Source organism: Stigmatopora argus, chromosome 17 (genome assembly GCF_051989625.1).
Source record: "Stigmatopora argus isolate UIUO_Sarg chromosome 17, RoL_Sarg_1.0, whole genome shotgun sequence".
NCBI lineage: Eukaryota > Metazoa > Chordata > Actinopteri > Syngnathiformes > Syngnathidae > Stigmatopora > Stigmatopora argus.
The window spans coordinates 5,209,728-5,224,722 of record NC_135403.1 but is presented as its reverse complement, the minus strand read 5'-3'; the positions used below and the strand labels follow the sequence as shown (position 1 = coordinate 5,224,722).

General features: G+C 40.3%; 1 protein-coding gene across 1 annotated transcript; it reads left to right on the top strand.

Moving 5' to 3' along the window:
- Positions 1–244: 244 nt before the first annotated feature.
- amer2 (APC membrane recruitment protein 2) lies at positions 245–4,616 on the top strand. The gene has a single exon (XM_077624790.1). The coding sequence runs from the start codon at positions 419–421 to the stop codon at positions 2,456–2,458; it is 2,040 nt and encodes a 679-aa protein (XP_077480916.1). The 5' UTR covers positions 245–418; the 3' UTR covers positions 2,459–4,616.
- The last annotated feature ends 10,379 nt before the right edge of the window (positions 4,617–14,995 follow it).

The window sequence follows — 14,995 nt, the reverse complement described above, 5'->3', positions numbered from 1 at the left end:
TGGTCTTAGAATCAGTGTTCAAATACATAGAGGGAATCTGCAGAAGTCAAATAAACAGGATGGAAAGGTTTGGAATCTAATGACTAGTTTGGGGGGAAGGAGCAACAGTGCACTGGTGATGGGGGGTGGGAGGGAGTACCGACTCTGGCAGTCAGCCAACATTGACGAAAGCTGCTTAGCCCACCCTGTTGCCATGGATACTGTGAGGAGCAGCACAGACAGGGGGAGAGAAAGAGAGGGAGAAAAGCTGCAGGCAAGCGGTAACAACAGCCAGACTACAGGCGAAAGAGCGAATGGAAGTAGCGTGGGGAGCGAGCGGGAGAGTGGATGCGCAACCAGGGAAAGCCCATAGGGAGTAAGCAAAGTGCTAGTGGGAGACCACAGAGTGTGAAGTATTGAGGATTAGAATTAAAACATAATGGAGGTGCAGATGGAGTGTGCGGATCCCATATCGGCCCCTCCATGTGACCCCCAGCCCACCGGGAAGATCAACAAAGCTGCCTTCAAGCTCTTTGGAAAGCGTCGGCCCGGCTCCGGAATGGCTAGCTTCTTTTCCTTCCGGAACAAAGGAACTACACTAAGCGGGACCAATGGGCATTCTGAACCTGGGAATTCCGTGAACGGGAATAGTTCAATGTCGTCAGTCGAGCTGGTGAGAAGCAAAACCCACGATGGACTCATCGGGTCCGGTAACGATGCTGATGGAGAGAGAGGGGAGGTGCTGTCGGCTCTGGAGACGGAAACTGTGAGGTCTCTCAGTAAATCGTTAAGTTTCTTCTCTTTCTTGCGACGTGGGAGTCTTAGGTCAAGTGAAAATGGTGTGGGACTTGTGCGGAGAGGGAAGGGGTTGAAGGGCTTTTTCAGTAGCATCCGCTGGCGACGTAAGGAGAAAACAATCGAAGGAGATGGAGTAGCGCCGGAACATGGAACGGAGAAAGATGTGGATGTTGCAGACCCTGAAATGACCGAGGATGTTACCCTCACTCTTGAACCAGCACCACATTATCTACAGGAGAATCATGGGAAGACTGAGGCAGAACATAATCTTCAAGCGGCTGAGGGTCACACGAGTGTTTCATTGACACCCTCACACTGTGTAGCCATGCCTGGTCCATCTGGTGAGCCAGATTCCCCCTCTCCTTTCACACCCAATGACTCCCCTTTGCACCCTGCTGACAGTAAAGTAAAAAACTCAGTCTCCAGCCTTACCCCCACCCTCGCCACGCCCCCTTTGGAGTATTGTAGTACAGGTGACCCACCCTCAGAACCCTCGGTGGACCGCCTTTGCTCTCTGCTCTTCAATGATGTCACATCCCTCAAGAGTTTTGATTCACTCACTGGCTGCGGCGACATTATTGCTGATGTAGTAGATGAAGAGACAGCTGGAAATGGGGACAGCGTTACTAGTAGCAGCAGCAGTGGTGGCGGTGGTGGTGCTGGAATGGGGGATGTAGGGGCGTCAGGTGTTGGGAGGCCGCTCGGTGTCACCTGCGCCACAACTCGTGCGTCCCCTTCGAAAGCCCATCTAACTTCCAAGCTGACACAATCCTTGTTCACTACATCATCTGGCACAGCTTCATTTCCTTCCCATACCCGAGTTCCTCTCAGCCCTCAATCACCCACTGTGGGCAGTGGGGTGGTTGCCTATATGGGTGGTGGGGAGGAAATGGCAAGTCCAGAGGGAGTGGACGATGCTGACATGCAGGGGCTTTGGCATATGCTACCTTCGACCAACGATGACTCTCCAGCTTTACCCCGATCACATCAACCCTCCTGTACCACTGTCACTTCCACCTACCCGCTTCGTACCATCAACTCTAGCTGTCACCAAACTTCAACCAATGCATTTGCAGATCATAAACTGAAGCAGGTGAAATCTTTGGGCCTCAGTAAAATTCCAGTTGTTGGCGCTGCAGGAAATAGAGCAACGAAACCTCCCTTAACTCAGGGTCGTTATCCAGCATCACCTGGAGACAAGGAACCACTCAGTGATGAAGGCTATTGGGATACACCCTCTGCAACACCCACAGCAACACCTGAAGAAAGTGGACTTCGGCATAAACACAAGATTTCACGTGATAGTTGCTCTGGAGACCACCTGTATGACCTCTACAACGACCCTGGAGGAGCCGAGGGTGATGACGACCCTAACAGTTCTTCCTCTTTGTCAACCGAATACAAAATCAGCCCTCCTTCCTCGTCCTCTTCCTCTTCATTTCGATCAATGAAAGGGAGCACCAGTCTTCCGCGGGAATCTAAGATTCCAGTCAGCACCAAACAAACAACGCCGGCTCAGTCCGCAAGCCAGTCAGCGCTCTCGTCTGTTGTGGAGGTTGAATCGTTGCCACCAAAGACCCAAGCTCCTCCTCTGACTCGCACCAGAATCCCTGTATCCAAGGTACCCGTGCGTCGCCCAGGAACCAAACCAGGCCCCACAACCGGAGCTTCCAAGAAGTAGTTCCTCTTTACCTATTGTTATGCCTCCGTGGACACGTGAGGCTGGCCCTCCTGTGCTTTTTGTTTCTTTACAGAGCCAAAGTTTTTCCAAAGCCAAGAAAAATGTTTTGCTGTGCAGTTAACGCCCCTCGAATTCTTTTTAAATCTTAAAAACCCTCCTTCCCTCAACGCTATGGTATTCAAATACTGTGGGAAAAGTAACAAGGAGACCCTCAAAAACTGGATTAACGTTTTCTAGCACTCACTGGAACTTCCAAGATTGACCTATGACAATCCAACAACTTCTCCTACCTGCAAAAAGGCCTAACTCTGAGTTGGCAGATTTCAAAGTTTCAATTCGTGATTGCATACTGCAAAAATAAGCTACTTTTATACAACTTTTTGTGATGTTACATATGTAAATCCTTGTTCTCTTCACGACGGCTCATCTCATCCATGACAAAATGACCTTTGAATTGTCCCATTTTAGAACCAAAGTGTCATTCAAAACTGAAATGTTTTTTCTTTGTTTCTTTTAAACATGGATTTGCACCCCGATTAAGCATCTTCAAAAACAAAAACAAAAAAAGTACATTGAAAAGAAGGATTTTGCGATACCTCTATTTTTCAAGCCATAAATAATGCACGAAAGGTCACACTTTAGCTCTTTGCATGCAACGACTTCAATTGTGGATTGCTTTAGTCTGACTTCTGCATCACAACTTCCCTTTGAACCGATTGCTTCAGGAGGTGTTCAGACACAAATTATGTGTCAGTACTGAAATCAAAATGTATAAACACTGGTATTGCACTTCACTCGGTACAGAGCATTCTGAACTACACGTGCAAAGCACAAAGGTCAGGGAATACACATGCACAAATATTAAAAATATGTACTTGCAGCTCCACTGGATCGCTTTCCCTACTTGCAAAAACAGCATTTGTGTATATGTTTTTTTAACCTTTTTCACAGCTTTTTATATCTTAACCTCTGCTGTATGGGTTAAAACTGTGAATGCATCTTTCTAATATACCCGTTCTTTATTACTAACGCACTGTAGAGACTGTTGTGAATGGTTTAAATAGGGGTCTTGCTTCCAAAATATGCCTGCCTCTGCTTTAGTGACTCAAAAAGGCAGCAATAAAATTCCATCAGGGTTTTGAGATTTACGTAACTGTTTCTATAATTGGGACATAAAAAGCCATTGTGTGTTGCTGAAAAAGTATAAACACCCTAGAAACACCTTTTCGGTGAGCATGGAAAATGAATGTAGCTTTGGATTTTTGTAGATCAATAATTTGTATATATTTTTGTGTGTGTCAGGATTTATAGTAGCAAGACAAATGACTGTATTATTTTTTTGGGTCAATCCTCCTGTTATATCAGCAGGTCATGCTTGTTTTAAAGATAAAGAACACCAATTGTAATTGAATACTGACGCAATGCAACACAGCATTTTTTCTCTAAAGCCCTCAGTTAAACAGAGGTTTTTTTTATATGCAAAGCCATTTAGGATTGCACACATTTTCTTCTCTGTGTAGGTGGTCTTTACCCTTCCATCACAATTGTGATTATTGATCCATGACACAAGCACTGAGTTCACAAAACATTTACTCCCCTAATGGTCAAAATGTAACCTGAACCCTTGTCCATAGCTAGACTATTATTTCTATCTGGTAACAGAAGCTTAGTATGCAAGCCATTGTTATTCTCATTTGTGTGTTATTTGAACAGGAAAGGGTTGCGATGACAGCTTGGATGATGCCTGTAGCTTGGCATTTATAATTAAAATATATATATTTATACTTGTATCAAATTACAGCATTTATATACTTAAATGAGGCAAAACACTTAATTTTCCCCATAAACACCACATCAAATTGTAACTTTCCAAGGAATGATCACTCTTCAGTTAATGTGGTAACCAATTTTCTCATCTTTTGATATGATTCTTCTCATTATGGTACCACGTGAGTTTCTCTTTCTTCAATGAATCAGTACTTATGTGAAATCAACTCAAATCTATGGAATTCTATATTTTTCACTCCCCTTTAAATAAAAATCATCCTCATTGTGTAATCATGAAATGAAAAGCACATCAATTTTCTTCTTTATTATAATTGAAATCCTTCCATTTTACATATTCAATGACTAATAAACATGTTTCTTCTAAAGCCTAGTTTGCCTTCTGCTCTTAAAATCTTCCTGACTGTCAAAGCTGTCACCATTTACTGCAAAAAAATAGCCTGAAACATTTGTTTACATACAGTTTGGTGAAATTTCACATATGGAATCAAACTTCCCATCAAGGCTTTAATGATCACAGCAATAAAGTTTAACCAGATGATTGATGTGTTGCATGCGCTATTCATGAATATAAATCAATTAAGTGCTATTGTTAAAAAGTTTCTTTGCTGTGGTTGGAGGTATAGCAGGAGAAGAATTGGTGCAGTGCAAATCCCTTTTGTAATGGTGCTGCAATCCCTCACTCGTTGCCACCCTCTCTCACTCACTCGGTTTCTGCACACTGAAGTTTATGTAAAAAGCTTATGTAAGACCATAACAATCACTTGTAACAGGTCCACTAAATCAAAGCTGGCTGACGGTGACAAAAAAGGACTCTGTGTGCGTTGTTTTTGCACAGCAGCCACATCTACTCGTTGTTTTTCTATGACTGCTTCTACACACGTTTGGGTTGAGCTTTGGCCAAAAACATTTTAGTGCTAATATGCAAGTTGTGGGTGGTTGAGAATGGTTAACATGTCTGCCTCACAGTTCTGAGAGCAAGGGTTCAATCCCTGTGAGGTTCCAACCTTCCTGTGTGGAGTTTGCAAATTCTCACTGTGTGTGTGGGTTTTCTTCGGGTACTCTAGTTTCCTTCCACATCCCACATTCCAAAAAGACATGCATGATAGGCTGGTTGAACACCCTAAATTGTCCCGAGGCATGAATGTGAGCGTGACAGGACGTTTCGTCGAAAGAAGTTTGGTCCCCGGACGTTTGGTCCCCGGACGTTTGGTAGACCGGACGTTTGGTCGACCGGATGTTTGGTAGAACGGACGTTTGGTAGAACAGACGTTTGGTAGAACGGACGTTTGGTCGCCAGGTTCGCTCGCTGTCAAATTATGACAGAGAGTTTACTGTTGATATTTTGACATTAGATATTTAGATATTAAACTCTCTCTCTCATGATTATAATTTTGAGAGCTGGTTTCAACAGTAACAACCCGGCGACCAAACGTCCGTTCTACCAAACGTTCGTTCTACCAAACGTCCGTTCTACCAAACGTCCGGTCGACCAAACGTCCGGTCGACCAAACATCCGGTCGACCAAACGTCCGGGGACCAAACGTCTTTCGACGAAACGTCCGAGTACCAAATGTGAGCGTGAAAGGTTGTTCATCTCATTTTGCCCAGATATTTTGTTTGGCAACTAATTCATGGGTTTTATAAGCAATTATACAATCATTATGCTGTTGTATCAAAATGTATAGGACAGATTTCAAAAATTCTGACAAGTAGTAGAGTTGATCTTATTGTTGCTATCCTATTATTAAGCATGATTGAGGAGCAATATTTCTTTTAAAACCTTTTATTTACAATGAATGATACCACTAAGTTATTACTTGATGCTAGTGTTTCATCATTATTCATTCATTCATTCATCTTATATGTCGCTTGACGGGGATTGCAGAGGTGCTACACCCTAAACATGGGCAGTAGGCAGGGAATGATTCAATGTAATGAATCTAGCAGAAAATGTAACAAATGATTAGATTTTTTTTCTAAATTATAATATTTATAATAATTTGATGGAGTTTCCCTCCGTAGCTACAATGTGCGTGCTTGTTCAATTTGAAAACTGCACTGGAACCTAGCAATGGAAGTCCCTGCACATTCGTTTCCATAGTAACTGTATTAGGTCAACCAATGAAAAGCGGGGGCTGGGAAGGAAGAGGTTTGGAAGACGCTTTTCAGCATAGTGGCGGCAGCTGTCACCCAGGGTGACAGTTACTGGAGAGCCTCTCGTACATCGGTTTGTAACCATACCACTTGTCAATAATTTAAAGACATACACGCTTGGGACTTTATGCAGCTCCATCATTATCATCATGTTTAAAAAACAACCCAATAGCAGTAGTTAAAGTAAAAAGTCGCACGTCATCCAGAAATGGTCATTTCATTGATTTAGTGCACATACAAAATGAATATATATGCAATTTTAACAAGTGCAGATTATCTACACCAAAGCACATTTTAATACCAGATTTGTGTTGAAGAGTTCAATGAACTCAAAACGAGGATAACCCTTCAGCACAACAGCTTGCCTTTGTCTCCAATATGTGACGCAACAATAGAGTGTAAAAGAGGGTTGGGCTGTCAATAAGGGTCATGTGTAGTTATGCTTGCAGTTTTTTGAAATGTGAATACATAATCAGGACTTTATTTTTGGCCACTCTTGTTTTAAAATTTACCAGTGACTTAAATAGATTGACAGAAGGTTAACATATGCAGAAACTAACAAATAATTGAAATGTGACTATTTTATAGATTTTCTTCTAGTTTGCATACAACTGACAGGTAATTTGTGACTGATTTCTTATAATTCATACTTTTATGGTTAAGTTTGGACTATACAATACCCAGGCAGGTAAGAGCTTTTGTCCTAATGATAGAAATGGACCTCTCTTTGTATTCAAATTGAACTATTCAGTTGTATAACCACACACACCCAAATGGATATGAAGTTTTCATTCACTTTTAACTGATACAACTTAAATAGTTTATAAATATATGCCATTTTTTAACTAAATCATTTATAATGTGTGTGTGTGGGGGGGGGGGGGGTATCTGGTGGAGATATGTGTGGTAAATGAAAACATAAGACAATTTTTCCAAAAAATGTGATCTGCTTAAGTTAATACAGGTAAAAGTTCAAATGTTTCAGCTCACAAGAGCAGCCAGTTTGAACTTCCCACCCCTTTTAATATTTAATATGTGCTTTATGAAATTGTTAGACTGGTTTTCTCTGCGGGTGTGGTCAATGAAAATAAGCCCATCTTTCCAAAAATGTGATCCGTTTCACTTAGAACAGGGCAGAGTTCATTTTTTTTCCTAACAGGGCCAGGTAGTTATAAACCCCTGCTTAATATTATGTGTTTTCCTTCCTGGGAGTCAAAAGAACTTTAAAATACTACTTACTGCTGGTTTACAAAAACACCTGCCTAATTGCCTTGGACAAAAATACACTTAATTTGTTTGACTCTATGTAACATTTAGACCCCTATGGCCATCTAGAACCGGTCTGCTTTTTGTTCCAGAACAAAAACCAAGCAGGGTGAGTCAGCATTCAGGTTTTATGCTCCCTGTCTCTGGAACAAATTACCTGAAGGTCAAAAGTATGGCCAAACAGTTAGCTCCCTTAAATCAGGGCCAAAAAATGCCATTTCTTACATATTCAGCATATTCATAACTGCCCATATCGTTCTAATTCCAAGTTAGATTACTTGCTTTTCATCAATTTATTTGTATATTTTTTTATGCTTTTGATGATTTAATATGAATTTTGTGTTATTTGATTATTAACTATTTCTATCTCTCATTTCCTTGCTGATTTTCATTTTATGTCGAGTCCTTTGAATTACCTTGTGTTAAATTGTGCTATACAAGTACATTTGCTTGATAATAATAATGATAAAATATCAAAGATAAAAGACTCTTGTCAAGGCAAAATAGGACTTTCCTAATTTCTAAAGAAAATTGTTCTAGAAATACTATCTCTTTCCAAGGGAGAAGGTGTCTAATTTTGAGTGAATCGTGAGTGAATAGTATGAAAAAATAACTGTTATTAGTGGTTAACTATAGTGATGATTCATTGTCATCTGTAAAATAAATAACATAGTGAAGTGAGGCCACTCACAAAAAGCAAAGCTGGTGAGGAAAAGCAAAGCCAGTATAGACCAATACTGTCATCTACTGGTGTTTTCAGGGCAGGCGGGTATATTGCAGGACTGAAAGAATTGCTTCAATGATTTTATAAGCATTTACTTTAGTATTGCTGAATGAAACTGAATTATGAGCAACTCCATGAATTTTCTCCACTAGTATTTTACAATCATGTCATGCCACTAGTGCTCTGCGATCGGCGGGCCACCAATTCAGGGTGTCCCCCGCTTCTGGCCCGGAGTCAGCTGGGATAGGCTCCAGCACCCCCTGCGACCCTAATGAGGATAAAGCGGTTCAGAAAATGAGATGGGAAATGAGATGTCATGCCACTACTTATTTAAAACAAATTTATTCTTCTTGTGGATGCCGGAAAGCTTCATTCATCCTCAGGAAAGCTGCACTGCGAGATTGTCGTTCTTATTCTCACATAATTTTATGCTATATTCTTGCTATTAAAAAAAAATCTATTATTTGAAACGATGCCTGCCCTGCCATCGGCTGGTCACCGATTCAGATTAGATTACTAATTATATTATTTTATATGATTATTTATTATATTATATCATGTCATGTTATGTTATGTTATATTATATTATATTTTATCATATTATGTTGTTATGTTATACTGTATTATATTATACTATATTATATTTTATTGTATCATATTGTATTACATTGTATCATATTGTATCACATTATATTATATTATATTAATTGAAATTATATTATTTTATATTGTATTATATTATATATAAAAATATATAAATAAAATATAAAATAACCTGTCATTACCACATTATGGCAAATTTAGGTCACTCCCTTTTCTGATTTCATATTCAGATGTACTACTGATGATCAAATAAAATAAAATTGAAGATCACACATACTATCTAATCTAAAAATTAATCCATTGAGGGATATATTACATATATATGAGATTGACAACAAACATAAGCATTTGACAAAAGGGACTGAGTGGGATAACATGGGAAAACATTGAAGTAAACAATCACAGACCACAGCTTGCAGCAGGTAATTTTGTTATGGTTCTTCCAACTGCAAGTGTTTGCAGGACATTTAGCGAATAAGAGGGTATTGATGAAAAGTGTTAATACCTAGAAGACATTCTGTCTCCTTATTTCTCCTCGTCGAAAAATGACTCATGTTCGCCAACGTAATGCTAATCAAACTACATCTCCCATCATGAACACGCTGCTTGGAAGCAATACGAGACCACCTTTCTTGCAAAGTCTTGGTCTCACAGTTTGTGCCGCACCAGAGTTTGGTTATTATTTTATTCATACTAGCCAAAAGGTTCGAACCACAGAGTTTTTTTTGCTTCAGCATACAAGACATCATGGAAATATATTGAATAAAAAATGTTCATTGACAACTTCCAGAATCACTTTTTTCCTCCTGCGGGAATTAAGTCTTCAGAGCAAGGTAATGATAAAAATATTTGCAATTGTTGTATAGCAAAAGCCATACCATAAGCGTCCAGTTTTTCTAAATACTACTACAGTATATTTTAATGTGCACCCGCGATGTAAGGTTTTTGAGACACTCAACTATTACACAGTAAGATGATAAAAACTTTTGGCCGCGATTGTATACGTATTAGGAAAACACTGCTTTGAATACAGAGAGTATATCTCATTTCATTTCCTGAACCGCTTTATTCTCACTAGGGTCGCGGGGGGTGCTGGAGCCCATCCCAGCTGACTTCAGGTCAGAGGCGGGGGAGACCCTGAACTGGTGGCCAGCCAATCGCAGGGCACAAGGAGACAAACAACCATCCACACTCACACTCATACCTAGGGGCAATTTAGAATGTCCAATCAGCTTACAATGCATGTCTTTGGAATGTGGGAGGAAACCAGAGAACCAGGAGAAAACCCACACAGGCCCGGGAGAACATGCAAACTCCACACAGGTTGACCGACCTGGATTTGAACCCAGGTCGGTCAACCTGTGTGGAGTTTATAAGCATTTACTTTAGTATTGACCCGGACGTTTGGTCGCCGGACGTTTGACAACATGACAGAGAGTTTACCGTTGAAACCAGCTCTCAAAATTATATTCACCCGGGCGACCAAACGTCTGGCGACCAAACGTCCGGCGACCAAACGTCCGGCGACCAAACGTCCGGTCACGGTGCCAAGCATGGAAAAGAAAAAGAAGGCAGACAAGTGTTTGCGGACTTGAGATGCAAAACTACCACAAAAAAACCCCTCAAGGATACAAGACCATCTCCAGTGGTGCCAACAGTTCCATTAATGAGTATGTGTTCTATAAAATGCTTGTTCCTGGGTTTGGGTCAAACGATTAACTGTCCGATTTTGCCATGTCATCATAAATGTGCAGGAATAACACATTTTCCCAGAACCATTGCACATGCTGATTATGCATGGTGAAAGCATCTTCCATGATTCATTATGTTCACCCTCGGCATACTAAATGTTTTCGTGTGGCAATAGCGTTAATACTGCAATGCCAGTGAATTAATGACCTCAGGGGTGAATGTGGACAATTGACATGCATAGCTTGTTATTGTACGTATATTTTACATATTTTGATTAGTAATAATTGTAAATAGAGATCAAATTACTTAAGATATTAATAGAAAGAAAAAGACCATTCTTCCTTCTAACATATATTCATTAAATCAATTATATACCGTATTTTTCCTCTCCACATTAAAAACATACCGAAGAACCCAGTGGCGGTCCGTGTATTTTCTCGTAGCGCCTTCAACGAATCAATCCAACCCTCAAAAACTATTTTATGGCTATAAAACTTCGACTGCAGCTACAGCTGCGACACATAAAAAATAATCAATAAATCAATGCACAAAAATGGGGCAAAATCCACTTCCAAGCAGCATTTAATGATTAAATACAAATACTGGAGTTTTTCAGACATTACAACCGGGCCAGGGGGTGATTTTCCCGGGAAAGACAGCGATGAACGTCAATGGCGTACCGGCAAACATTGCCCGAAAATGGGGTAAAATCCAGACGAAAACAGCATTTATTGATTAAATACAAATACTGGAGCTTTTTAAACACCAGAATCAAGCCCGGAGTATCATTTCCCCGGGAAAACGACAGCGCTGAAGGTCGATACGTCCATATACGTCCATATGCGAAACGGCAAAAATTGCACAATGGGGTAAAATCCACTTCCTAGCAGCATTTATTGATTAAATACAAATACTGGAGCTTGTCAGACATTACAACCGGGCCAGGGAGGTGATTTCCCCGGGAAAAGACAGCGATGGACGTCAAGAACCTATATACGTATATGTTTATAAAAACAGCTAAAAAATCTGATACTGCACTTTTAGGTTTTGCCACTAGAGTGCAATCATGTACCAGCAATTAACAGTTTGTCCTGTACCCTGTACTGTTGTTCTTTCTGAGTGATGCAAAAAGGTTAAATCCAGTTATAATAATGCATAGCCACAAAAATAGCTCAGTAATTGACCATTGTTTGAACTCAACTCTTTCTGGGATACTATATACTTGTGGAATAACTGACATTCACATGTTTAAAGCATAATTCACTGTAGTATTAGACAATTTTATATTAAAGAATCGTAATCAACACCATTCTAGCCTTTTGTAGTGAAATACATTCTTATGGGGTAGAGGAAAATACTCATCTATTTCAACACTAGTTATCCTAGTTAAAGTCGCAAGGTGCTGAGGCCTATCCCAGCTGAGATCAGTTGGAAGGGAACCTACACCCTCAAGTAGTCACCCATGAGTCTCATAGCATATACAGAAATGAACAACCATTCACATTCACAATTTAACTGCATGAGAGTTGAACCCGTGCCGTGTTTGCCAAATTCAGACTAATGTACCACTACATCATCATTGACAGCATGAAAACATTTTGATTAAAAACAGATCAGGTCAAAGAAGGGATACATAAAACACAAACTGTACATGCAAGAGAATGGATTTTTAGTTTTTCAAACATCAAAATGTCTCACGTTTCCAGATCACTATTTCATGTAAATTAGAAACAGGTCTCATCAAACTATGCACACCCCCGCATCATTTCCAAAAATATGATTTTTTTGGTAGGTTCTCAACCGCAGTCATAAAGACAGATGTGAACACACAAATGCACGTCACATACACACATCCATCCTCTACCGCTGCTCTTAAAACAGCTACACAGCCTGGAGAATTCAGCAGTTTAGAGAAACATGATGCCCTAACCATAAGTGTTTGATCGTGTGTGTGTGCGTGAGCAAGTTTTTGTCTGCGTGTAAGTGTGTGCGAGTGGGTAGTTTTGAGTGGTCTCAGCTGCACAGGCCATGCTGCAAATGACAGCCAATCAGTACTAATTCAAAATCAGAGTGCTTTTGACGGTTTTACCTAGGGGGACAAAACATTTTGTGTGGTTCTCAGGGTGTGTGTGTGCGTGTATATGTGTGGCGTATATGTATCATTATTAGCATTCCCTGTACTCCAAAAGATATATATATATATACATGTATATATATATATATATATATATATATATATATATATATATATATATATATATATATATATTAGATTTTTGGCCATTATATTCATTTTAAGAAATTATTTAATCATTTTCTTATAATTTTCTCTCATTTTGGGTACACGGTCGATTGGTCGCCGGTCTTTTGGTCGCCGGTCTTTTGGTCGCCCAGGAGATTTTTGATAATTACCATTTAAATCGTTGCTCAAATTCCCTAAATACAAACTGCGAATTACTATTTAGTCATACTTAATGCCCTAGTAATTATTAGGCTAAAGAAAAGCTCCAAATTTCCCGGACTTGTTTTTTGTTGGAGAACTTGTTAAGACCCTGACTGACGTACCTTCCGAAGGGGACAACTCATGTACATACAAACTCTTATACACTCACACGTCGGCTCAGTGAAACTGCTCATGGCCATTGTTGGCTTTTATTAATGCGTAGACCGTGTTGTTTTACCTTGTTTTGTCACCGGTCTTTTGGTCGTCGGTCTTTTGGTTGCCGGTCTTTTGGTCGCCCGTTTTCGCGGTCCGGGCGACCAAAAGACCACGACCAAAAGACCGAGACCAAAAGACCGCGACCAGAAGACCGCGACCAAAAGAACGGCGACCAAAAGACGGCGACCAAAAGACCGGCGACCAATCGACCGCGCACGCATTTTTGTGTGTTTCTCACATCTTTCAGACCAAACTGGGACATTTTGAACAATTTTAAAGGGTTTAGTTGGCAGTGGTGTGAGGACCGTGGAACGAATTAGATAATTTACATATAAAGTACTTCTCTACTTACGAACTTTTCATGTTACGAAAAAAGTTCTGGAACCAATAAATTTTGTAAGTAGATGTACAACTATTGTCATTGTATTTTGTTTAGATCAAGGTTTCAATCTCGGTAAGGCCTCCTGTGATGAGTTTGCATCTTTTCCCCCGTGTGGGATTTCTCTGGGAGTCCACTTCCCACCCACAACCCAAAAACATGCATAGCTTGTTGATTGGCCTGAACAAAAGTGTGTGCATGAGTGGTTTAGCTACATATTGACAGTACTATTATAGAGTATGTGTCGGTCTACTTTGTATTGACGCATGCTAAAAATAAACATAATTTTACTTTTAGTGGTTTCCTTGAATCTATACTTTTACATGTATATTAATCACAGAAGAGGCCAATTGTGTTTCAGAATCTTGCTCAGATTTTCATTACAAGTGCACCACAATTTTTTTCTCCCCTATATGACATTTGATCCAGCCAATAAACATCTTTTCCAAGCTATGACCACTTGTAGTAATTGAGGAGGGTGAGGCATCAACTTTATTTTTTTCAAAAAAATTGGACATATTATACCTTTAGAGGATGAACACCTGTAGAAAGGAAAGTAGCAAGTGTCATCCACTGCTCTCATTTCCAAAATGATGTGAATCTGGCGTTCTCCCAATATGCACTAAGTTGATGTCAGAGATGAGAAGAAAGAAAGAAGTGCACAATTAGAGCCCTCTGACACATGTTCTTCAGACCAAAGTAGTTTCTCTTCCAATCACACATCTGTGTCATGGAGTCACTGGGCTTCTTATGTCCTCAAAACACCCACACACTTGCCGATTTCAGTCTTCATTAACTCAGGTTCTCTCCACAACATCATATATTTTGAGCCACCGTTTTTAAAGATGTCAAGTTTTCTGCAGTTGATGCATGTTAAGAAATAATGGACTTTCTGCCTGATGCAAAGTCTTGTTATTGTAGGATCCATTCCCACTCGGTGGCGGTATGATTGAGTACGAATGGTTGTCTGTCTGTGTACCCTACAGCTGACTGGCGACCAGTCTGCCTTTTGTCAGCTGGGATAGGCTCCAGTAACCCCCGCAACCCTTTCAAGGATGCACGGTACGGAAGATGAATGAATATAATGGTGTAAAGCCAGACAATATCTCATCTCATTTTCTGAACCGCTTTATCCTCATCAGGGTCGTGGGGGTGCTGGATCCAATCCCATATTCATGAGAGAGAGTTTAATATCTAAATATCTACTGTTGAAACCAGCTCTCAAAATTATATTCACCCGGGCGACCAAACGTCCGGCGACCAAACGTCCAG

Bases quoted from the DNA above. Each gene is read 5' to 3' on its own strand.
- amer2 (XM_077624790.1), top strand. From the start codon at position 419: ATGGAGGTGCAGATGGAGTGTGCGGATCCCATATCGGCCCCTCCATGT.